The sequence below is a fragment of the Rhagoletis zephyria genome, unplaced genomic scaffold (genome assembly GCF_001687245.7).
Source record: "Rhagoletis zephyria isolate East Lansing unplaced genomic scaffold, Rhagoletis_zephyria_1.1 Rzeph_scaffold_03425, whole genome shotgun sequence".
Taxonomy (NCBI): Eukaryota; Metazoa; Arthropoda; class Insecta; order Diptera; family Tephritidae; genus Rhagoletis; species Rhagoletis zephyria.
This window is the reverse complement of record NW_016160508.1, coordinates 34,102-58,920: the sequence shown is the minus strand read 5'-3', so window position 1 is coordinate 58,920 and position 24,819 is coordinate 34,102. Positions and strand designations below refer to the sequence as shown.

General features: G+C 34.3%; 1 protein-coding gene across 3 annotated transcripts in view; it reads left to right on the top strand.

The window, feature by feature from the left end:
• The first annotated feature begins 6,081 nt into the window (after positions 1–6,081).
• Positions 6,082–24,819, top strand: part of LOC108368969 (protein takeout-like) — a 22,708-nt gene continuing 3,970 nt past the window's right edge. The window contains exons 1-3 of one of the 3 annotated variants that reach the window (XM_017623939.1): positions 6,082–6,100; positions 21,943–22,026; positions 24,188–24,338. In XM_017623939.1, the coding sequence (XP_017479428.1) occupies positions 21,987–22,026; positions 24,188–24,338 (191 nt within the window). In that variant the 5' untranslated portion in view covers positions 6,082–6,100; positions 21,943–21,986. Of the gene's footprint in view, positions 6,101–15,601; positions 16,027–18,831; positions 18,868–21,942; positions 22,027–24,187; positions 24,339–24,819 lie in introns of those variants that run through there. The other 2 variants (XM_017623937.1, XM_017623938.1) reach the window with 2 other exon arrangements.

Here is a 24,819-nt window from a genome sequence, read left to right as displayed (position 1 = left end):
CGATGTAAAAACAATTCCGATTTGTTATTTTGTATGGAGAGTGTCCCTAATGTATACACCAGGGTGGTCCAAGGTAGGGTAGTTTTTCGAAAAAGGCAGGTTTATTCTAAAACGTTATAGTATCAAACCATGATAAAAAAAGAAGGTAGTTGCATTGTCACTTCTTTGTCGCCACATTAACAACCTGACAATTAAGCAGATTGTGACATTTCGAGCTACCATATCCAACATCTAAAATCCTTCAAACTTTATTATTAATTTTTTGTTTATTTAAAACATTTTGTTCTTAGAATCGAAATTTTAACAAGTAAACGATCTTTTGTTGGGCATCGTTCGGTTATTTGTACAATGATTTTGGGTTATTGTGTCCACACGCGAAACCCGAATAAAAAAATGTGAACACACACCTGTGATCAAAGGATTAAAATTTGGTATAAATAAATATTAACAATTTTTGAACTCACTTTTTTGTAACAAATACTGTGGTAGCCGAAGTTGGACAGATGAGGGTTATTTGTTCTAAGCGCAGCCGAAGGCCTCCAACGCGGAAAGGTATTCTTCTGCGCATAGATCCTGTGGTTGGCGTAACCCGAGTTTGCATTTTCTGGCAAAATTGTAATTTTACCCATAGGACCCACTGTCCCTAGGGGTCATAGAGGGGAAGGGTCACTTCTCTTAACGTTTGGACTGTTCTCTTTCTAGTGGGTGGAATCATCAATTTTGTGTCACACCCCTTCCAATATTGAACAGTAAAATATATTTTAATTTTGCCCAAAGAAACAACAATATTATCAAAACATACCAGAAGTGGATAATACTCACTTCTCTGAAAGTCATGAGGCCTATGGGTCCCAAAATAAAATCCACATTCAAGTTATTTGAAAGACATGCAGTTAAATGGACAAAGACAATTGGGAGCGACCTTCAAATTCGTGTTATGAAATTTCACACCGTTAAATAATAGTTGGTTGAGGTTTCAAGTCCTCCAAACATTNTTCAAGTTATTTGAAAGACATGCAGTTAAATGGACAAAGACAATTGGGAGTTCACAAGGTGAGGTATACTTTCGTATTGTTTTATGTCATAAACTTTAAACGGCTAAAACTATATTTAAGGGATTCTCAAGCGACCTTCAAATTCGTGTTATGAAATTTCACACCGTTAAATAATAGTTGGTTGAGGTTTCAAGTCCTCCAAACATTTGTTTAACCGTTCAAAACTTTACGACATACGAAAATACGACACTTACGGCACACAATGGGACTACAGCGGCCAAAAGTAGTAAAAACGGGTTGGCGAATTCTGAAAAAGTAATTACGCAGATACATAGCTTGTTTCTTTAACCATTTTTTCATGGTAACTATAATTTATGGGTCCGCCAACACCCCCAGAAAATGCAATGGGGACCAATACATAACAAATCTTTAATATTAAAAAATGGTTGAATAAACAGCTGAGTCTCCTGAAGAGAACCACAGTTTTCCGATCGAAAAGTATTGATTTTCAAGCATTTTATACCATTTCTACGAAAAGTTATTTTTTCCCCATATAAAATACCTGGAAAACTTTGAGCTCTTTGAGCACTCCCTAAATATTTTTTTGATATCAAAATAAAAAATAGGGGTGAATTTTTTTCGGTAGAGTACAATCCTAAGGGGTCGCGGCATTAAACTTCCGTCATTATTTTTTTGGACCACTCTAATGTACATGTTGGGATTTTCCCCTTATGTATTCTTCTGTATATCTTTATAGGAAATCATCAGTTTACCGTAGTTTTTTTTGTTAAATACTTCGATGCCTTAAAATAATAAACAATCTTAAAGATTTGACGAATTCCTCATGGCACACCCTGTTTATTTAGTATTCATATGTTAAACTTGAATGACTCAAACTTGTTTAGCATCGAAATATAACTGTTAACTTCCCGCAGAAAAAAAGTATCAATTGCGGGATTTCGATAAATAACTAACTTTTAATTAGCTATGATAGAACTAACTTTAAGTTAGTTGCAAAGTCATGCAGACGGTATCGGGAGTTTGTTTTCTTTACAAGTTTCTATTTAAATATCCTCATACGAAAATTACTTTCAATACACTTTTTGCACTTCGCAGATTCTTTTTCGTATTCAGAACGAATATAATAAAGGATGTAATTTTATATTATCATTTTGCTGTTATGTCTGATCGAAAAATATGATAAATAGTTCCACTAGTCGACTGCTAGTTAGTTAATAGTTAGGCACAAACTAGTCCAATTTCCTGCAGGGCTTTTATTCACAATAAAGTAAACATTATAAACAACTACTTGTTTACAAAGTTATAAATAAACAACAGAAATCTTACTTAGTAAATACTTAATTATGTACATGCATATGTACCCACAAACATACAGAGCTGCATTTGTACAATCTGTTTGTATATTGATACAACCGGCCGGTTAAAACACACCGGATTTTTTTTTTTATCAAACTAGTTTAAGCAGCTCGACAAGTGACTACTCAAGTTCAGGTTCAATGAAATTGTATTAAATCGCTAAATTTATACAAGTATTTATATATTTTTTTTCGTATTAGCGTAAATTAACAACAAAATATTCTCAAATCATCATATTTGTCTGCTGGGCGCCATGGGCAAGATAATAGAAAGTGAGGAAGGATGTACAAAAGCCCAAGGCATTCAAGTTTTTTTGCAAAGGTGGTGGAGAGATTGTAGCTGTCGTACGACGCCTGCAAAAGAGGGAGGTTAATCAGAGGTATTAACTAATGCAATACTTATTGACTATTGTATTCATTTGATTAGGGTTCAAATGATTGCAATAATTTTCTGTTAGTCATGACTGGGACTAAAAAATCTATTCTTCACTAATTTTTGTTAGTCATGACTAAAAAACCATAAATATTATTTAATCGCTTTAATGCAAACATTTTAATGCGATCAGAAAATGATTGCATGTTGCAGTATTTTGCAATCAGTTTACTTTTAAAGTCTGAACCTTCATTTAGAATCCAAGCTAAAGTTATAACACCTTACGAGCCGCGAGGTCGTACGTTCGAAACTCACGGTCAGTAGAATATTCATTTAATTTTTTTATTCATTCAATTATAACTTCTATATCATTTTAAAGTTGTTTTTAATTAGTCGTTTTTGGCTTTTTTAGTAAAATTAAACTCTAAAAGTTTTATTTAACTAATAATAAAAAATAGTGAAATAAAAGCAAAACAAACGAAAATAAAATAAAGTAAAATTAAATATATAAATCAAATAAAATTAAAAAAAAAAGTTAAAACAAAAATTTTAGTAACAATAAAAACAAATTTTTTTTTGCAATGGCTCCAACCGAGGATCGAACATCTACCAATTAAGTGTCAAAGTCCGTGCACTGCTTACAACCATGCAGAGATGGTAAATAAACATTATTATTGGCCACAGTGCCTGCCTACCTATTATGCTCGAATAAATATATATATATTTTTTTTACATAAATACATACATGGGAACATACTGGTCTCCCCTCTCACTGAGCTATTCAGAACGTGTCCGAAATACTGCTTTTATTTTTTATACCCAACATACCGTGTGGTGCATTGATTTTGTATAAGAATTTTTCTGTAATATTTTTATTCAAAACTGGCTTATCGGGACAAAAATTATGCGCTGCTTAAAAGTAAGCGTTAAGAAAAAAATACAACATTCACTCTCGCTTGCACCATTCAATTTTAAATCAATCAGCCAGATATAGTTTAAAATGACACAATTAGGTTCGGAAAATTTGTCATTTTACCAATCTGATAAATTTTAAAATCGATTAGTAAATGAACAGTATGATAAACTACTAAAAATGGTATTCCGCACACAACCGCCAATACCCCTTTACCCGACTTTTTGAATTTTTTTTTTTGTGCGACTTTTGTCCTTTTTCAAAGATTACTTAAGGAAATATAAACAACACCATGCAATTAAAAAATAGTTTTTCCAGTAAATACGAAAAAAAATCACTCAAAATTTTAAAAGGAATGCACCCCTGCACAGTGACCAATTTTTGGAACACCCTGGCCAAAAGTCCAAAAAAAAAATTGGTGCATTAGTATGCACAACCATCTTATATTGTTAGGAGGGCTTTATTGCGTATCGTTATGAGACAACAAGTCGATTCTCTTAAGCATTTAGGGCCATGTTCTGAAGTGACCTTTAACTTTAAAGCTCACTTAATATTTAAAGGTTGGATTAAAAATAAAGCTGTGTCTAAAGTTAAGCATTTCTATTATTGGACTTTGATGTATGTATATTTCTTGGTTGTAAACCAATTTTAAACCGATAATAAAATGCTTTACTTTAGACCCTATCATAAATTTTAATGCAACCTTTAAATATAAAGTAAGCTTTAAAGTTACAGGCTACTTGAGAAAACGGCCCTAAGTGTTATAGGAGATCGAAGTGACTGTTGCTAGCAATTCGTTCTAAACTTTTCGTAAATTAGAGTTTTCGTCGTTGTTAAAATCGTGGTATTATCTTTAAAAAAAATAACAGTTTTCAAGCATCCGCTCATGGACATTGTAATCTAGAGTATGTAAAATATGTTTTTTCATTGTCACGCCATCTAAAAACTGACGTAACGATATTCACGGATTGATTTTTTTGTTTACTCATTATGATGGATTAGGAAAATAGTTACGAGAGTGGTCGAGATGGCGGTCTAAATTTCTCTTTAACCGACTTCCAAAAAAGGAGGAGGTTATCAGTTCGTCGGAATATTTTTTTTTTTTTTATGTATGTTACCGCATAACTTTGGACCACGTCAACCGATTTCGATAATTCTTTTTGCATCGGAAAGGTAGTGTCTCAGGTCCCATACTAATCTGGTTAAGATCCGATCAGCGGATCATGAGATATATATATATATATATTTTTTTTATATGGGAGTTGAAGTCGGTTTTTTTTTTCTAAAAATTACTAGTTCATATATATTGAAGTTTTTCCCATCCACCTTGGTTAAAACCACCTGCCACAAGCCGCCACTGTAGTTTGGACCTCAGTTTTTATGCGCGATTCTCAATTTTTTTTATGTTTAAAAGATTTAAATTATGTATGTAAATGAATAAAGATTTTGATGTTTTAAAGACTGGATGTTTTTAGAATTTAAATGATGTCAGAAAGTACTACTATATTAGAGTGCTCATTCATGGGCCTCTCATTATTGAATGGGCACCCCTGCCAATTGGGTAAGTTTCCGAAGAAGGCCAAGAGTCAAGGAATAAGGATATTAAAAAATATCGGCTTCTTGTATCCTCGGACCCTGTCATTTCAAGTTTACGTTTAAACCCACCAAAACAAAATCATAAACTGCCGTCAGATACCACTAAATTATTATCAACTGTTGTAAATGCGGATGCGGTATTGCCATCATAAAATATAGATACGAGCTTGGATACTTCACATGACTGCGAGTCTGACGGTGTATAAAATAGTTATCGTAAAAATATATTCCTGTATGTCTTGTTTATTGATTCATTCAAAATCCTGCAGTTCCCGTGTACATTAAGACCTCGTTAGTGTTTGTCCGAGCTTCTCTTCCGATTTGTGGCGTGCGCCTTGATGTTGGCGCACAAAGGGGAGGGACCAAAAGTTTTACGCCGAATCCGAACGGGGATTTTATTTTTATGAGAAGCTGTTTTTAATGGCAAAAATACACTCGGAGGATTGCCATTGCCTGCCAAAGGGCGAATTTATTACAAAAATTTTGTTTGTTTCTTATTTTTGGATATTGGTCGGAAACTGGGCTTGAATCCAGGCCCTGCGGAATGATAGCGTATACTGCTACTTAGGTAAGTATGTATGTTTGTATATGGGTATATTGTCGCCATGCGTTCAATTCTATATTTATCAGTTATGTATTTTGAAAGAATGATAAATCTCGCTAACACCGGGTCCCCGCCGTAACCAGATTTTCTCCAAACCAAATTTGACAATGGATGATAGAAGTTCCCCATACCGAAAAAGAACATCATTTATGTAGTAGTAAGGGCCACCTAACAAGTTAGTCAGCCACATCACATGCAAATCGGACAATTGACTTATTCATAGAACAACGCCTGGTTAATTAAGTGAGTTGCTTACAGGACAAAATAAAGAATTTGAACCAGTTGTAGTTGATAAAAAAGTACTTATTAAATTGCTTTTACCGTGGTTGATTTACCGACAGGGCAGCCATGAGTAAGTTTATTGTAAAAGCCTAAGGGTCTGATTATGCATACTTCGCATAACTTCGAACAACCATTTGTCACAGTGCAATAAAAATGTAACTTAAGAAAATGTGAAGCAAAATCTAAACTCAACAGATCGCTTAGTTTTTAAAAGTTCTGCTAATTTCTGGGTAATGGAATACATACAAATTAGATACAAAGTACATACGAAATTACAGTTTGAAGTTTATGCGAAGTTGTGCGAAGTGATGCGAAGTATGCATAATCAGACCACAACGTTACTTTTGATATATGTATTTACAATGTAAATTTTGCATTCATCAAAAATGCAAGACTGCGCAGAGTTGTTGGAAAAAGTCTTCAGTGCAGCAAGTTCCTCTTACACATACGAAATGAATTCAAACTAAGTACACTCCAACGGGATTCACGCCACGCTCCTTAATTTTCAAATCGTTAAGGCACGATTACGCGTAATTTATGAACATTGAACTCTGCTCTGAAAAAATATCACTCAATAATTATTTCTAAATAGTAACACTTTTATTTTCTGAATGCATTAATACATATGTACATATGTAAGTATGTTTGTATCACGTGCATTCCAACATATACAAAATGCACCTTTGCCATTGGCAGGCGGTGAACTTAAAATACAAATATTCTATTTATAACTTCATACATATGTATGTATGTATATATGCATCATCAAAGTAATAACTTTCAATTAACGGTATAATTAAAGGTTTTTAGTAAAATCATGTGTAAATGAGTAGTTGNCACTTGAAATACAAATATTCTATTTATAACTTCATACATATGTATGTACATATGTATATATGCATCATCAAAGTAATAACTTTCAATTAACGGTATAATTAAAGGTTTTTAGTAAAATCATGTGTAAATGAGTAGTTGAACTCAATTTAAAGTGAAACATTTATTTATAATAATAGAATGAGCTAGGTCAGGATGTGGCAGTACAATTAAGTCAGCTTAGCCCGCCCATTAAGTGCCGTAGATATGTAGTAGTAAATTGCCTTTCGCCACTGAAGCCATCTTCAAACAATAAGTATATGGGGAATCGTGTTACAGTCGGTCACCTTACTGTGGTGCATCCATTTTCGTGGATAAATCAAAAATTGCTCGATTTGCTGGTCTGCATTTCCTAACCGTGTCTAGCAGTCTTACTGACTAGTTCATTCCCTACGAAATTGCTATATCCGGGAGCGAAGCAAAGAATGGCGTTGACGTGCCTCAGCGATGATAGTAACGCGCGACATTTCTGAACCATTCTCGACTTCATAACTTTCTATTCTTACGCTTTCAATGCCACTCCCCTCTGAACGAAGTTAGTACCTTTCTCTGATAGGGACATACTTTTCTAAATTTAACAAGCAACAAAGTTCTTCGCTTGACGTTGAAGCTGTCAGGCCGCCGATATGATTTTCTGATCGGCAGATCCCCTGAATAGAGACCCGGACAAATTCAATTTTCTATCAGTGTAGATCGTGACACCATCCATTCCCGTCGACAGCACCCAGTCTTCGCTAGTTGGTAGTCATAGTATATGTATGTAATTACTCGCGTACATAGGTAGAAGTGGGTGACGTGTAATAATCTCAATGGAATTAATGTCAGTGACATTAATACACAGGCCAAATGTGAAATAATGTCAGAAGAATTGTGGAAATAATGTCATTGACATTAATACACAATTGAAAGCTGAATTGATGTCAGAAATGTTAAAAATCATGCAAGCTTTACTGTGATGTGTAATAAGGCGCATCGGAAATAACGTCCACTACCACTATTTCTTATCGCTCACAGACAATAGTATTTACTAGCAGAGGGTAAACAAATAAAAATATAAAACAATAATACAAAAACTCAGTTCAGCATAATTTAAAGGAGACAAACTATATTCTTTGTTTACATTAAGGCATCCTTATGGGCCACACTTTTAGCTTTATCGTGCTTTAGCTAATATGTATTGATCACCACTTGTACTACAAATCTTGTTCCATTATTAATATTAATCCACGGTAACGATCAAATTTCTAAATTAAAATTAGTCTACTACGGTACACTTTTCTGGTAGAATGCTTAATCGGAAAAAGTTTTATTCATTATGAATGCACCTTTTTCATTTAACAGCATCGCGGGATTAAAAAACGATTAAAACTTTCCATATCAAAATAATCTAAAGACGGTAAGATTTCAAAAAAAAAAAACAACACACAGTTTTAAATATCCGAGTTATCTAATAGATGAATACATATATGTATATCCCCCTTTTGCAAACTTATTTGTATATACTTTACTCTGAACACCTCCCATTGATACCTATGAACGAATACCAAATTTCAAGTTCATGTGACCTATGGTTCCCAATTTATGGCTTATTAAAAATTTTCCCCTACGAGATGTGCCACGCCCCTTATATATATAAGCACCTACTATAGATATGTCTGCATACCAAACTTAAATTTCATATGACTTATGGTTTTGAAGTTATAGCTGATCAAATTTTCCTATGGGATGTGCCACGCCTCCTTTTACAAACTCGTTTATATATACACTCCTATAAGCACCTACCATTGAAATGTTTGCATACCAAATTTAAAGTTCGTGGGACTTATGGTTCCGAAGTTATGGCTGATAAAAAATTCCACGCTAATGGGATGTGCGACGCCCTCTTTCACAAACTCATTTACATATGCCCTCATATAAGCACCTACCAAGGATATGTTTGCATATTAAATTTCAAGTTCGAGGGACTTATGTTTCCGAAGTTATAGATGATAAAAGAATCTATGCCTATGGGATGCGCCACGCCCCCTTTTACAAACTTATTTATACAGAACTTATTATAAACACCTACCAAATATGTATATGACTGCATACCAAATTTCAAGTTGATGCGACATATGGCTCCGAAGTTATAGCTGATAAAAATTGCAACGAATATGAGATATGCCATACCCCTTGCATAAACTTGTTTATATATGCCCTCCTATAAACACCTACCATCGATATGTCTGCATACCAAATTTCAAGTTCGTGGGACTTATGGTTCCGAAGTTATAGCTGATAAAAATTGCAACGAATATGAGATATGCCATACCCCTTGCATAAACTTGTTTATATATGCCCTCCTATAAACACCTACCATCGATATGTCTGCATACCAAATTTCAAGTTCGTGGGACTTATGGTTCCGAAGTTATAGCTGATAAAGGATTCTACGCCTATAGGATGTGCCACGCCTCCTTCTGCAAAGTCATTTATATATACTATCGTATAAGCACCTACTATTGATATGACTTCATACAAAATTTCAAGTTCGTGTGACTTATGGCTCCGAAGTTATAGCTGATAAAAAATTCCACGCCTATAGGATGTGGCACGCCCCCTTCTACAAAGTCATTTATATATACCCTCGTATAAGCACCTACCATTGATATGTCTGCATACCAAATTTCAAGTTCGTTGGACTTATGGCTCCGAAGTTATAGCTGATAAAAAATTCCACGCCTATAGGATGTGGCACGCCCCCTTCTACAAAGTCATTTATATATACCCTCGTATAAGCACCTACCATTGATATGTCTGCATTTCATACCAAATTTAAAGTTCGTGTGACTTATGGTTCCGAAGTTACAGCTGATAAAAAATTCCACGCCTATGGGATATGCCACACCCCCTTTTACAAACTCGTTTATATATACCCTAGTATAAGCACCCTACCATTGATATGTCTGCACCAAATTTCAAATTCGTGTGACTTGTGGTTCTCGAAGTTATAACTGATAAAGGATTCCACGCCTATAGGATGTGCCACACNCCCTTCTACAAAGTATTCATATATACCCTCGTATAAGCACCTACTATTGATATGTCTTCATACCAAATTTCCTGTTCGTGTGACTTGTAGGTTCCGAAGTTATAACTGATAAAGGATTCCACGCCTATAGGATGTGCCACGCTGCCCTTTTACAAAGTAATTTATATATACCCTCGTATAAGCACCTACTATTGATATGTCTTCATACCAAATTTCCTGTTCGTGTGACTTGTGTTCCGAAGTTATAACTGATAAAGGATTCCACGCCTATAGGATGTGCCACGCTCCCTTTTACAAAGTAATTTATATATACCCTCGTATAATCACCTACCAATGATATGTCTTCATACCAAACTTCAACTTGACTTATGATTCCGAAGTTATAGCTGATAAAAAAACCACGCCCCCTTTTACAAACTCGTTTATATACACTCTCCTATAAGCACCTACCATTGTTATATCTGTATACAAAATTTCAAGTTCGTGGGCCTTATGGTTCCGAAGTTATACCTGCTAAAATATTCCACGCCTATGGGATGTGCCACGCCCCCTTTTACAAACTCGTTTATATATACCCTACTATAAGCATCTGCCATTGATATGTCTGCATACCAAATCTCAAGTTCGTGGGACTTATGGTTCCGAAGTTATAGCTGAAAAAAAAATCAACACCTATGGGATGTGCCACGCCCCTTTTGCAAACTCGTTTATATATACCCTTCTATAAGCACCTACCGCCGATATGTCTGCATACCAAATTTCAAGTTCATGTGACTTATGGTCTAGAAGTTATGACTGATTAAAAATTTCACGCCTATGGGAGGTGCCACGCCCCCTAGTCGGATCCCAATTTTTTTCACCCTATTATAGGACCAGGTGTCATGGCAATACTCTGTCAAAATTATGCTCGATTCTGTCCGTCCGTTTAGACAGCAACCTGTCACATACATACATACTTTCACAAATACCTTTTCGAAGGGGCAGTAAAATCCATGGGTTTATTGCTCTATCAAAAAGATATTGACAAAACACACTTCTAAAATACTGTATACTAGGGATGCGTATCGACAATGAAAATTCGGTATATGATATCGTGGTATTCTAAACTCACAATATCCGATACCAATATATCTACTATCGATATCGATATATTGAACATCGGAAATATCGAAAACGAAATGGTTAATAAAGATATATTGTTTAAGCAAACGACGTATGTTTGGAATTAAATTGCAAATAAGCATAAGTAAGATGCACTTTATCTGTTTTGAAAAAATAGCAACCAGAGTTCAGCAACATTCTCTTCACAAGCAAGTCTAGTACTTTCAAAGAAACACAGCTTTTCATATGTATAGGCCAGTATGCAGCTCTTAAGAAAAGCAAAAAGTTCATAAAATGTATAAATGAGAGCTGCATGCTAGCCCTATGTATGTATTTCTAAAAATGAAGTACAAATAGTTCTTGAGAGTTGCAAACTTATTTAAGAAACTTTGATATTTTTATGAATTTTTGTTTTTCATGGTTACTATCAGGGTTGCCACTGACGAAAAAAATATCTACCAATAACTTGTTTATAATTATTTTAACAAAAACCATAGTTTTGTTATTTTTATTTATTTATTTTAATTAATACTATATTTTTTATATTTTTTTTTTAGTTATTTCAATAAGAATTAAACTTATTTTTAAGAACTCTTTATTTAACTAGTTATACGGTATTTGAGTCATATTATTGATTTCATTATTTAAAAAACTTCAACTCGAGTTATTATAGACAAATACTGTGACTCAAAAAAGTGATTTTTTTTTAATATTCGCAATATTTTTCGAGTAAAAATTTTTTATTGCTTTAACTAAATCCAAAAAAATTGAGGATTCAAATTATATACAACATATAGAAAAATTCCAAAAATTTTCGTCTAAATTTCGAATTTTTTACTCTGAATTTTTAGAACAATTTAAGGTATGGAGTTTTAAAGCAAATGCAAATGAGTATAGCCAACAATGTGCTGCTTAAAATTCCCGTTAATTTTATTTTTTTTCCATTAATAAAAAATGGCGTTGATTTATCTTTTTTGCGAACAATCATAGCGTGTAATTACATACCTGTCAATTTTTTCTTTATATTTAAATAATCATTTAAAATATTTAGGCAATCAAAAGATCCTCGGGATTCCAGTAAAATTAGGTTTGAATGGAGCGCGATATGTTCGCCTTATATCGATATACATTTATACGTATGTAATTATATAAAAAGTATGTAAAGAAATTTATAATATATTTAAAGATAAGTACGAAAACTAAATCGGGAACGGAAAGTTCATCAAAAATCTACCAGAATGAGAAAAAAATTAGCTTTTTACCAACCCAAATTTTTTCTACCAAATTTGGTAACAATTTACCAAAGTGGGAACCCTGGTTACTATGCCAAAAGCTGTTTTGAGAGAACGAAAAATTTTTCCAACTAGTCCATTTCATTTTAAATTCAGAAGCCCAGAATAAATACGTAGGGAAAAGTTTCCGATATTTCAGATAGCATCAATATCGTATCGCAGCTCGATATAAATTAACCGATATGATGAACAACGATATTGAGTTTCGTATCGGTATCGCGCATCCCTACTACATACTATGAACACATAGAATACAGCTTTGAAACTGCATAACACCACGGCGGTCCCCGTTCGCGCCGTAGGCTACCCGCTGGTACGACGCACCAATGAGGAACTAGTGAATTCATCGGATCTACCAGAATACCAGTAATGCTGTTCATACCATTACATAAGTCGATAGAATACGTCGACCTAGTTAATTCACCATTAGCGATCTCAGCGTTCTGATTGCTGCTTGGCTATCAGAGTAGATATTTACCCTCCTAGTTGGCATGAGGTTGGTGCGCAGCCAATCGGCTGCCTCTTTCATAGCTGCCACTCCTGCTTGAAAGGCGCTGCAGAGGTCCGGCAGTCTGAACATAAATACTATTGTGAGTTCTTGACAGTAGACACCTCCGCCGATTCTCTTGTTCAGCTTCGGTCGGTTCGTGAAGATGTTTATTGGACCTCTATTCCAGAGACTGTCATTCTTCCATTTGCTCCTTGGAGGAATGTGCGGGGAGAAGGATCCGTTTGGAGCCAGCTTCGGAACACTCCGATTCAATTCTTACGGTAGGAAGTTGATGTTCTCGAAAATAGTGGAGGTCCAGTACGCCGGGTTGATAGAGAACCCAAAGCTTTTGAGCCTAACGGATGAGCGAACCGCCGCTTCTTTGCCTGCGATGTCAACAGATGCAACGCTGAACATAGCATTTAGCGCTAGATTTGGAGAGGTCCGGAGCGATCCGTTGATTCCAACGAGGTCCACCCTTTGCACGCGCTGTAGCTTTCTAGCAAGAGTAGACTTTTCCAGTAAATTCCACCAGACAATGGCCTCATATAACATGATTGGCTTGATTATGGTTTCAAATAGCCAGTATATCACTTTTGGGCAGTGGCCCCATCTTTTTTCCATGACATCTTTACAGCAGTAAAGAGGCAAAGGCTCTTCAATATTTGGCTTCCATGTTGACTTCCTGTCCAGGATCACGCCCAAGAACTTGAGCCAGTCAGAGAGAACAAGGGAAAAGCACAAGCCTTATTTATTTAGAAATATTTAGCGATAGAAATTTAGCGTGATGATTTTTAGTACCCCACTGCAGTAGGACCAAAAATAATCACCCTATTATGGTTGCCGTCGTCGGCGTCGATGTCAATTTTTTCGCCAAAAAATAGCCGTCATCAGTCCAACTCCGGTTTTGCACACACAAGTTTTGCGAAATTTCAAGACCCTACCCTCTAATTTTATTAGTTTTTATGAGAAATATTATTGCCTATTTTTATAGATTTTTTAAAGGTCACTTAGAGATGGCGAACTGTCGAATTAGGGCAGAAAAGATGATTTTGTAGATTTATGAGTTTTTGAATGACTATTTTTGATTCGATTTCAAAGATGGAATTTGATATGAGAAGAGTATATATAGACCTTTAAAATTGTATATAACAATCTATTGTCGGAATTGACTTGTTGGGATTTTTTATCTGGGATTTCCATTACGGAACCAATTACGATTCCGCGCAAAGTATACTGAATTTTTTTTATAAAACTCAGTGGGGATACTAATGGAGGTCTTCCTTAACTTTATTATCACTTTCACAATGTTGTTGCTAATAGTACTTAAGTTATTTGTTGTTAAAATATCCCCCCTACTATCACTATATTTTATTATAAAACTACACTTATCACTTTTATTTATACAAATATACTATCCTTAAAAGGTTTGCGTGCGTTTGTAATTCTTTAATATACAATTATTAATTAGTTAATTAAGTAAAACGCGTTTATAAATGTCTTCACAAGCTTTAACACATTTCACAAACAAGCAAAATAACAATGGCTGACAGTAACACAAAATGTATGCTACCATACGTTAAAAAAATACTCCACAAATAAGTGCGTATAATTACGGGGTATAAGTGTACAATACGTACACTGCTCTTATTAAAAATAATAATATTAGGATCGATAGGGGTCTTACTCCTGATCATAACGGTATANTAATGCATCTTGATGAACTGCCCGTCGAGGATCAGCCATCATGGCAAGAAGAATATTTTCTTGAAGTGCGAGGTATGCATTTGTCTGAATGGATGAATAAACTATAGTTTGGGATTAGTCTCAAAGACATGACCTTGACCATTAGCAATGTAAGACTACGTTCTGACCCTATACTGCATGCCAATATAGACTGTAAGTATATACTTATGTAACTATTTCTATGATTTTGTTGTTGGCTATGACCTATGCTTCTTTAAAAAATATAGAAATTTAATTTACTTAGATACAGTAGACACAGCTGAATTAAATCGGTAAAAATCAATGGTGAAATTATTTTGACTTCAACTGCACATTTGATTCGTATTATATACTTTCAGCGCTTTCTAATAAAAAAAGTTTTGCTTTGAAATCTTGGATCTCTCATCTTTCATGGAGAGGTACATCATACCTTTAAAGTCAGCTAAATCCTCATAAAAAATCGGAGCTTAAATAAAACAGTAAAATTACTGGTTTTATTTTATTTGAATATTATCTACTACTAACTTTTATCGAATACTTATATTTACATAAATACATATAGACGCAAATAAAATGCTCAACTGGAAATTTTGTCAACTTAAATCTTCCACAGTTTTACATAGGCAGTTAAAATAAACAAATTAAATTTCCAGAATTTTGCTGCGTAAACATTTTTTGTTAGTGCGAATTTCGTTTCATGCAAAATCACGCGAATACCTGATATTCCTGATACGAAACTAAGCGGGAGTTACTATATTGTTGTGAATGCATAGTAGGGGAGTTCATGATTTGTAGCATTTTAGGCGTAAAGTTGCTACGCAGCTTTTCCAATAACAAAACGCGTGCTAGATGGCTACGTAGCTACTTTGCACCTAAAATTCTTACCGCTGAACTAAAAGCGAAAAAAATATTTGTTTGTAGATACACACATGCATACATTCTATATATATAGCCAGTTTGGAATAAGTCATAATGAGCTCATTAAGGAATTAAATCGGAATATTTAAATATTAAATAAATTAAAGCAAATATTAACAATAGTCTAGTTAACTACTTAATCGACAATATTTTAAATGTTAGCACTCATACATACATATATGTATGTACATACAAATAAATACATACATATGTATGTATGTATGTGTATGAATATTCCGCAAATCTTAAAATCATTCAAGGGCGCTTGTGTTCTTGTCAGAACTATCAACAAACTAAACATCGGTATATAAAACCGCGAAATACTTTGTAATGCTTAGTATTTAGTTAGTTTGCTGAGTGGGAAGCGTGCTAGTTTTATTGGTGAAGATGTTCAAGTTTTTTTCAATATTGCTCGGCTTAGTGCCATTTCTTGCACTTCAAGTGTTGGCTGGTTTTCGTAAGTGTTAAAAATAAAAGTACTTAAAAAAAAGGCTAGGAAGAAAGTGAAATTCCTATTTGCATTTGAAGCAGCAAAGATGTGAAAAATATTTTAGTGGTACCGTTTAAATTATGAAAATTACATATGTACTCTGGAGTTTCAACTGTATAGCGGACTTCCCCATTAGAACAAAAAACAACGCAAAAGAAAGACATTTACATAATTGATAACACCGTGCAAATAAAACAAAAAAAAAATCAAAACACGCGAACCAATCAATATAATCCCAAAACTATGTGCCAAATATAGTAAAACTGCGTTTTTAGTTTTTCTCTATGATGTTAGAATTTTTTTTAAATGACTTTGTAATTTCAATGTTATGATTAGATGCACTAATTACACAGGTTTACAAAAAAAAAGTTTCTTCATATTGAACCAAACCTCTGTAATAATAATAATAGATTGACGCTTACACATATGCTAGTGTTTGGCCGAGCTTCTCCTCCGATTTGTGGCGTGCGCCTTGATGTTGTCCCACAAAGCGGAGGGACCTACAGTTTTACGCCGACTCCGAACGGCGATTGTATTTTTATGAGAAGCTGTTTTTCATGGCAGAAATACACTCGGAGGTTTGCCATTGCCTGCCGAGGGACGACCGCTGTTAAGAAAAAACCTTTTTTTTTATTTTTTGGGATGTTGCTTTCACCAGGGTTTGAACCCAGGTGCTGCGGAGTGGAAGCGCGCACTGTTTACCACTACACCACAGCGGCCGACCAAACTTCTATATCCCTATGTTATTCGACGCTCTGAATGCGAATCAGAGATCTGTTAACCTCCATCCCGCCAGGTTCGAGGTCATTTGAAGGTCAAGTAGGGAAAAATTCATTGAATAAACCTTAAAATTTAATAAATTCTTCTAAATTTTACCTTGGGATGACTTCTAGATGATCTTGAAGAACTCGGATTTAGTAACAACAAAAACAAACAAACAAAATTATTCTGATTGAATAAATTGTTTGTCCTATTTGACCTTCAAATGACCTCGAACAGGACGTTAACAGACCTTTTGTATTCAGCGCGTCGAATAACATAGCGATATAGCGGTTTGGTTCAATATGCAGAAACTTTTTTGTAAACCTGTGCTATTTAAAACTTTCAGTGCAATGTGGAATAACACTGTGGGTATCCATCGAAAGAAAAAGTTCTGTAGAATTTAAAAAATTTTAATTTTTTGGTTCACAAGGACGAATAGTTAGCTATTGAAAATGCGAAAAACAAAAAAAATCAGAATTTCTATATTTGACCCATGGTTTCGCGGATATTTTAATTTTTTTTTTCTTGTAAAATTGGCTGTCGCACGGTGTAATTATAGCAGGTTATTGTGGCTGCCCTCATCTATCGTTAGAAGGATGCAAACTTAGGCCGCCCGCTATGGGCGATATCGTAGAGGAGGCTGCTTTTATTCTTCCCTTCGTTAGGAGCTAATCCAAATCGTAGTTCTGATAAAGGTCATTAAATCGTAGCAGCTATTTGTACTTAATTTAGTCAAACACTCTAGAAAGTAGTGATGGAACGAACCTCGGCGGCTTCCTCGTCAATGCAGGGCAGTGATATATCGTCGATGATTTGCAAAACCGCCTAAATCGCCGAAGTGGACAAAATGAGATTTCTGATGTTACTCGGACCAGGATTTGGACTTACATACAGTGATTCAAACAAATGTTCAGGTGTTGATTATTTTTTTTTATATTTACAATGTTTTTCAAGTTAAATTGTTTGCTGTTTTTCCATTGATATATTTATTGTCCAAGCTTTATATAACATTTAGGAAAATTCAACAAAATTTCATCAAAACCTCGAGCTGTATAATTTGAATTATGAGAAAATTTCTGGGTATGCAGTTTTATAGCCCATAAAATGGAAGTGGTAGTTTCCACCGGCTAAAAACCTGTTGGTTTTTGATTTTTTTTTTTATGCAAGTGCAATTTACAAAAACTAACGTTGATTTTTTTAAATTTTGTTGCGAACGGTCTTGCGCATTTTGTTTCATAAGAAATTAGTGCTTATATGAGAAAAGTGTTTTTTTGGCTGGCACAATTTTTAAACTTTCCTTATTAATATTAAAATTAAAAAAATTATTAATATTAAAATTAAAATTACCTTCAGCGTCTCTACAAACCCCCTACACAACACAAATGGCTTGCAGCAAAGCGATATTTCGCTTGGTTTTTCAAGCAGCTTGTGTGGTGTATTTCGCTCTTAAGCGTAGTTCCCCAGTATTTTCAGAAAAATAGCCGAAAACGTACCCTTTTCGCAACCATTTTCGGTACTTATGTAGACTTAATCCGAGTTTCATCCACTTAAGCAAAAAACAAAACCGACTTCAATTCCCATATAAAAATTTAAGGTTATCGTTAATCTTTTTATGATACAATGATCTGATTTAAATTAGAATGGGACCACCTGTGAGGTAACACCTTTCCTTAAAAAAACTAATTATAGTAATCGGTTTACGTGGTTCAAAGCTATGCGATAATATACATACAAAAATAAAAAAATATTCCGACGAATTGATAACCGTCTTCCTTTTGTGAAGTCGGATAAAAACAAATACACCAGCAAGCTTTCAGCGCCAAATGATTTCAGGATAAAATTGTCAAAGCTCCCAATAAACTTATAGGAAATAATGAAATCATCGAAAAGTTTGGGAATTCCTGTTGAAGAGAGTAAAACACTCATATTTCAAAATGGTTCTCTTTTTTATAAATCAATCGCATTTCTGGCTAGTATATTTCAGGGCGAATGGATAAGGATTGAGCCAAGAGCTTGTGTAAGCAAATCTAATTTTTGGCAGCAAATGTAAGTTACGCGGTTTTGTACTTTAAACGACGATATGTATGTACTAGGGATGTTAATTTTTTCGCTTTTTACGATCCCGGGATTTTTGGGATGTCGTTATCACAATTCCGGAATCCTGGGATTTAAAATTTTTTTACTTTTCAACAACTTTAGTCGAAAAAATAGCTTCTACCTCACCTACCATAAAATAAATAATAAATAAATGGGTTTGAAACCTACTTTTTTATTTAAAGTGGCGTTTTTATTTTTTCTCTTGACGTCAGGGTTTATTTTAAGGGAGTTTATAATTTCAAAGATATGATTAATTCCAAAAATTTTTTAAAAAAGTTCAATGCAATTCAGAATAAATATATCGAGCCCTAACCGCCAAAATAGCGTTAGCGACATTTATTTTTTAGTTTTCTTTTTGATGCAGAAATATTCCTAGAGCATCTAAATTAAAAAAAAATGTCGCTTACGTTATTTTGGCAGTTAGGGATCGATATGTGTACCAAATAAATATTCACAATACGCCAAATCTTAGAAAAGACCCGCGAGAAATGGATCGACACTCACCACATATTTGTTGACTTTAAAGCCGCTTTTGACAGCCTATACGCCGCTATGTCTGAATTTGGCATCCCCTCAAAACTCATACGGCTGTGTAAAATGACGTTGAGCAATACCACCAGCAACGTCAGAATTGGGAAAGACCTCCCGAGCCGTTCGCCACTAAACGGGGTTTCAGACAGGGCGAATTTCTTTCGTGTGACTTCTTTAATCTGATGTTGGAGAAGATAATAATAGTTGCAGAACTGAACCGCTCAGGAACAATTTACTACAAGAGCAAGCAATTTCTGGCCTTGCCGATGACATCAATATCATTGGTATCAAAAACCGCGAAGTCTGTTCTGCCTTTTCCAAGTTGGATACGAATGGGTCTGGTGGTAAACGAGGACAAGACGAAGTGTCTCCTGTCATCAAACAAACAGTCAGCACATTCGCGCCTTGGCACCCACGTCACTGTTGACAGTTACAATTTTGAGAAAGTAGAGAATTTCATTTACTTGGAAACCAGCATTAACACCGATAATAATGTCCGCATTGAAATCCAACGTAGAATCACTCTTGCCAACAAGTGCTACTTTAGACTGAGTAGTCAATTCAGGAGTAAAGTCCTCTCTCGGTGAAGCGGCTCTTAGAGTACGGGCCTTTACGCGTTGGCGACGGCGAGTACCGCAGACAATGGAAAGATGAGCTGTATGAGCTTTACAACGACATGGACATAATTCAGCGAATTAAAATACACCGGCTCCGCTGGCTTGGCCATGCTTCAGCTCCGAAAGTATTCCACTCGGAACCCACTGGTGGTAGATCAGGTGGAGAAGGACTTGGCTTCACTTGGCGTTTCCAATTGGCGTCAGTTGGCACAGAAGAGACTGGCGTGCTTTGCTGAACTCGACCAAATTCGCTTAGGCGGCTACAGCGTCAAATAAGAAGAAGAAAAGTAGCAAATGGAAGAGAAATTAAAATTTTTTGTGTTAGCAAGGACGAATAGGTAATTTTTTAAGCTGATAAAGTTAGAAGGACGAAGTTCGAGGATGTTATCGGATTTATATAACTTCTTAACATATAATTTGATTGAGTTTTTTAAATCATTTTTGAATTACTGACGTCAGAGTGAAAAACGAGCACACCTAAAAGTTAAACGTTCTAAAAATAGAATTATTAACAAAAACCAACAAAACCAAAAACCACATGATCAAGTTTAAATAGCACTGGAATATCTGCGCTTGGTTGTATTTGGCTTACAAGAAAAAAGTGGATAAAGCAACAACAGAATATAAGGCGAACTTAGCACAGTGCGTAGGCAACTGGCTGAGTCAGCTGTGGTCGTCGGTTCGAATCCTGCTGAAGAAGTCTGATAAGGAAATGTGGTGATTTCCGAAATAGCTATCACTTCTACCATTTTTTCAAATTGTGGTTGCTTTTCCACAATAGTTTTTCATTAAAAGCGGCCTCAATCTCAATAAAAAAATTTTAATATAATTGTTATAAGGCCATAACTAATAAAAGAATTTATAAATATATATTTTATATTATTATATTATTATTATTACATTATACTTTGTACGTATGCAATGTAATTGACGTTTTGGAAGTCAGCCTTTTTGAGGTCGTCGTATTCCACACTATGGATACTTTGGCTGCTTGGGTATATGTATGTTTATATGGAAATGAATTGGTTACCTTTGAACATTGCTATTGTTGAGAAGCGGCGCCGCTTTCTCACCGTTATGACTTCCGCCTGGCAGATACTGCAGTAATTTTGTAGTTTTAGTGACTTTTTTACCACATTATACAAATTTTTTCAACGGTAACTACAGGTACTCTGGGCGTGTGTGAATCGGTAACAAAGTTCTATGGGGAAAGCTGTTGAATAATATTTTTACTATGGTGAGACAGTTTTGAAGTGAAATTAATATTTTGAGAAAACATCTACCATCGTTGATTGCAATTTATCAATTTAAGCTTTTATTTAACGAAAAATTACACACATCAACAACCTTTGCGATTGTCAAAATTTTCTATACATTTGTCAAAAATTTACTCGCCGCGAACTTTGTTACCGATTCACACACGCTCTTTGTGTTAAACTAAGAGAAACGTTGGCTGCTCAAAACAAAATTCCGCAAATTGCATAACGAGGTGTTTAAACCTTAATCGAGCGAATACCAGGCAGCTGAGATGGAAGGTACCCATTTACCTGGGGTTTTCAAAATTGGTAATCGGTACAAAAAAATCGATATCGAGTAAAGTTTCGACAAATTGCGACTAAGTCTTTTATTTTTGTACATTTGTGCGTCAGCGCTTGTAGCAGCAGTAGTTGTCAATAGTTTTTAGTTAATTAAAAATATTTTCTGTCAAATTGAGATATAGTAAATTTTTTTATTTTCATTAAAATATTTTTCTGAACAGCACGGTACGTTTTTTATCCTACGCGGGATTTTTCTATCTTAAGTGATATATTGACTGGTTTAGTAGTTATATTCAAATATTGACCACAACAACTAACTTACAATTTTTCGATTCTAGCTAATGACCCAAAGCCATGCCAGTACGGTGACAGAGCTTGTTTAATGAGTACTATTGAATACCTGATGCATAACAAGTCTCAAGGTAAGATTTTCTACAAATCGTTCGATTTTAAATCGGTGCATTTTGCAAAATTTATTTTAGAAAATTTCTCATTAAAGTGCCAACAATTTGCCACGAAATCGATATTTATCTAACAGTTTTAACTCAAAATATCAGGGACCGTAACGGTTATAACTTTCATAATAAAAATTACTTTTTAATAGTTATTAACTGAGTTTTATTTTTTGCTCGGTCGTTATGCTATTTTTGGGGTTTAATTTTTTGCTCGGAAAATAATCGTTACGTTTTAAGATTTATTTTTTGTGCTCGGAAAATAATCGTTACTTTTGAGTTTTATTTTTTGCTCAGAAAGTAATCATTATGTTTTGAGTTTTATTTTTTGTTCGGAAAATAATCGTTATGTTTTAAGTTTTATTTTTTGCTCGGAATATAATGGCTATTTTTTGAGTTTTATTTTTTGCTCGGAACATAATCGTTACGTTTTAAGTTTTATTTTTTGATCGGAAAATAATGGCCATTTTTTGGGGTTTTATTTTTTGCTCGGAAAAATAATCGTTACGTTTTAAGATTTATTTTTTGTGCTCGGAAAATAATCGTTACTTTTGAGTCTTATTTTTTGCTCAGAAAATAATCATTATGTTTTGAGTTTTATTTTTTGTTCGGAAAATAATCGTTACTAGAGTGCCAGTAACTGTCGAAATTCGACAATTTTTCTAGTTTTAGAAGCCTTGGAGAGGTATTCTAACTTAACACGTAGCAAAACTTATACGGTACAAATTAACTAACTGGAAAATCTTCTGCTAAAACGTTTAAATTTTTTTTATCTGAGAAGGTCTTTGAAGGACTTCGGCAGGACTTGGAATTGGCCCGATACATTCAAGTTCGATGATGTTTTAAGTTTTATTTTTTGCTCGGAATATAATGGCTATTTTTTGAGTTTCATTTTTTGCTCGGAACATAATCATTACGTTTTAAGTTTTATTTTTTCGGAAAATAAAACTAAATTTTTGCGTATGCGTATGCGCATGCGTGAATACACAGGGGGGCAAAAATAGAATTATGTACGGATTTAAACGAAAACTCGTTCTTAGTAAAATTGAGGACGCTAAATTCAAAAATGCCATTTGTTTAGATAACTTTCATACTTTCACTGTAAATGCAGTTTGAAGTTGAAAATTTGCGTTCTTGTGGCTTTTAGTTCGTTCTATTTTCGAGAGTGAGATGTCAAATCACAGGGCTTGGCCTGTAGATGTGCAATAAAGTTTTTTTTTATTTTTGAAAAGGGTTGCCACCTGTTACAAATTTTATTAAAATTATTTAATAAGTTAAATGAATTAGATATTGCAATATGGGTATCAATTGAACTAGTTTTGAAAATACTTTACTTCTAAACGACGCATGTTTAAAAAAAAAAATCACTTTAATTAAGGTAATAATGTAACTGAAATATGTATATCCATATAAGTATCAAACAAATGAAAAAATGTGACATATTTAGCAAGAAATAAGTGAAGAGTAAAAACACTCCTGATTTAATTTAAGAGTCCAGTAAATTAAAAGAAATGTAATCATCTTCATCTTCAACTCTATCTCCATTTTCATCTCCATCTTCGTCTTAATCTTAATCTTCATCTTCATCTCATCTTCATCTTCATCTTCATCTTCATCTTCATCTTCATCTTCATCTTCATCATCTTCATCTTCATCTTCATCCTTTCTATCTTCATCTTCATTTTCATCTTCATCTTCATCTTCATCCTTGTCCTGTTCTTCATCTTTATCATTAGCTTGATCCTTCAATATACGTTGTAAGTGTCTGTGGCTTTATCGTTGCCCTTGTCTATGTTTTTGCCCTTATTTCTTGCTTTCTGCGTCTCATTACCCACTCCACAGTGACGTTAAAAGTCCAACGTAGCCGCCCCCGCATGCGCATAAATTAAGTTTTATTTTCTGAGCAAAAAATAAAATTAAATTTTCCGAGCGAAAAGTTAAAACTTAAAACATAAAGAGCAAAAAAATAAAACTCAAGAAATAACGATTATTTTCTGAGTAAAAAATAAAACTCAAAAAATAATTATTTTGCTTACAAATACTAGAAACAATTTTCCGAATTTCTCCGATTTCAAATCGTATGATTACTAAAACACAACGTACAAAAATAATATATTTTAAAAACTTGTAGGCTTCGCCTCGCTAAATTTAGTTAAGACCGAGCCTTTAAGAGTTGCAAAGATGGTAATGAAGCAAGGTGCTGAGAGTCCAGTCAACATTGATTTGACCTTTATCAATAACGATATAACTGGCTATAGCAGAATCAAGATGAAAGATGTGAAGTATGTACGATGATTGCTGGTTTTTATACGCACACACAAATATAGTTCTTTAAGAAAGTATCAGGGCAATTCTGGCTAAGATAGTTGAAGGTCTTTTGTAAGGCAATTGAAAGACATTAGGGAAGATATGTAGTTTGAAAGATTTTGTTTATTCTGGCACGAAATTCTTACAAAATAAAATTATAGTTTAAACAAGTAAGAAAGTCTAAGTTCGGGCGGAGCCGAACATTAAATACCCGGCGCAAGTATTAAATATATGTTTTTTCAGATTTCTTTCCGAAACCTTCTGCTAGATGGTAAGCCGGGTGTATCAATTTTAAGTAAATTAGCGTCCTTCAATTTCGAAATATTGAAGTTTCAAGCATTTCTGAAATTTACCGTTATATGAAAAGCGGCCGTAATTTTAGTCAGATTTCAATAATTTTCAAGGTTTTGCTTATATTTGGCAAGCACAATAACCACACCGAGTTTTGTACACATT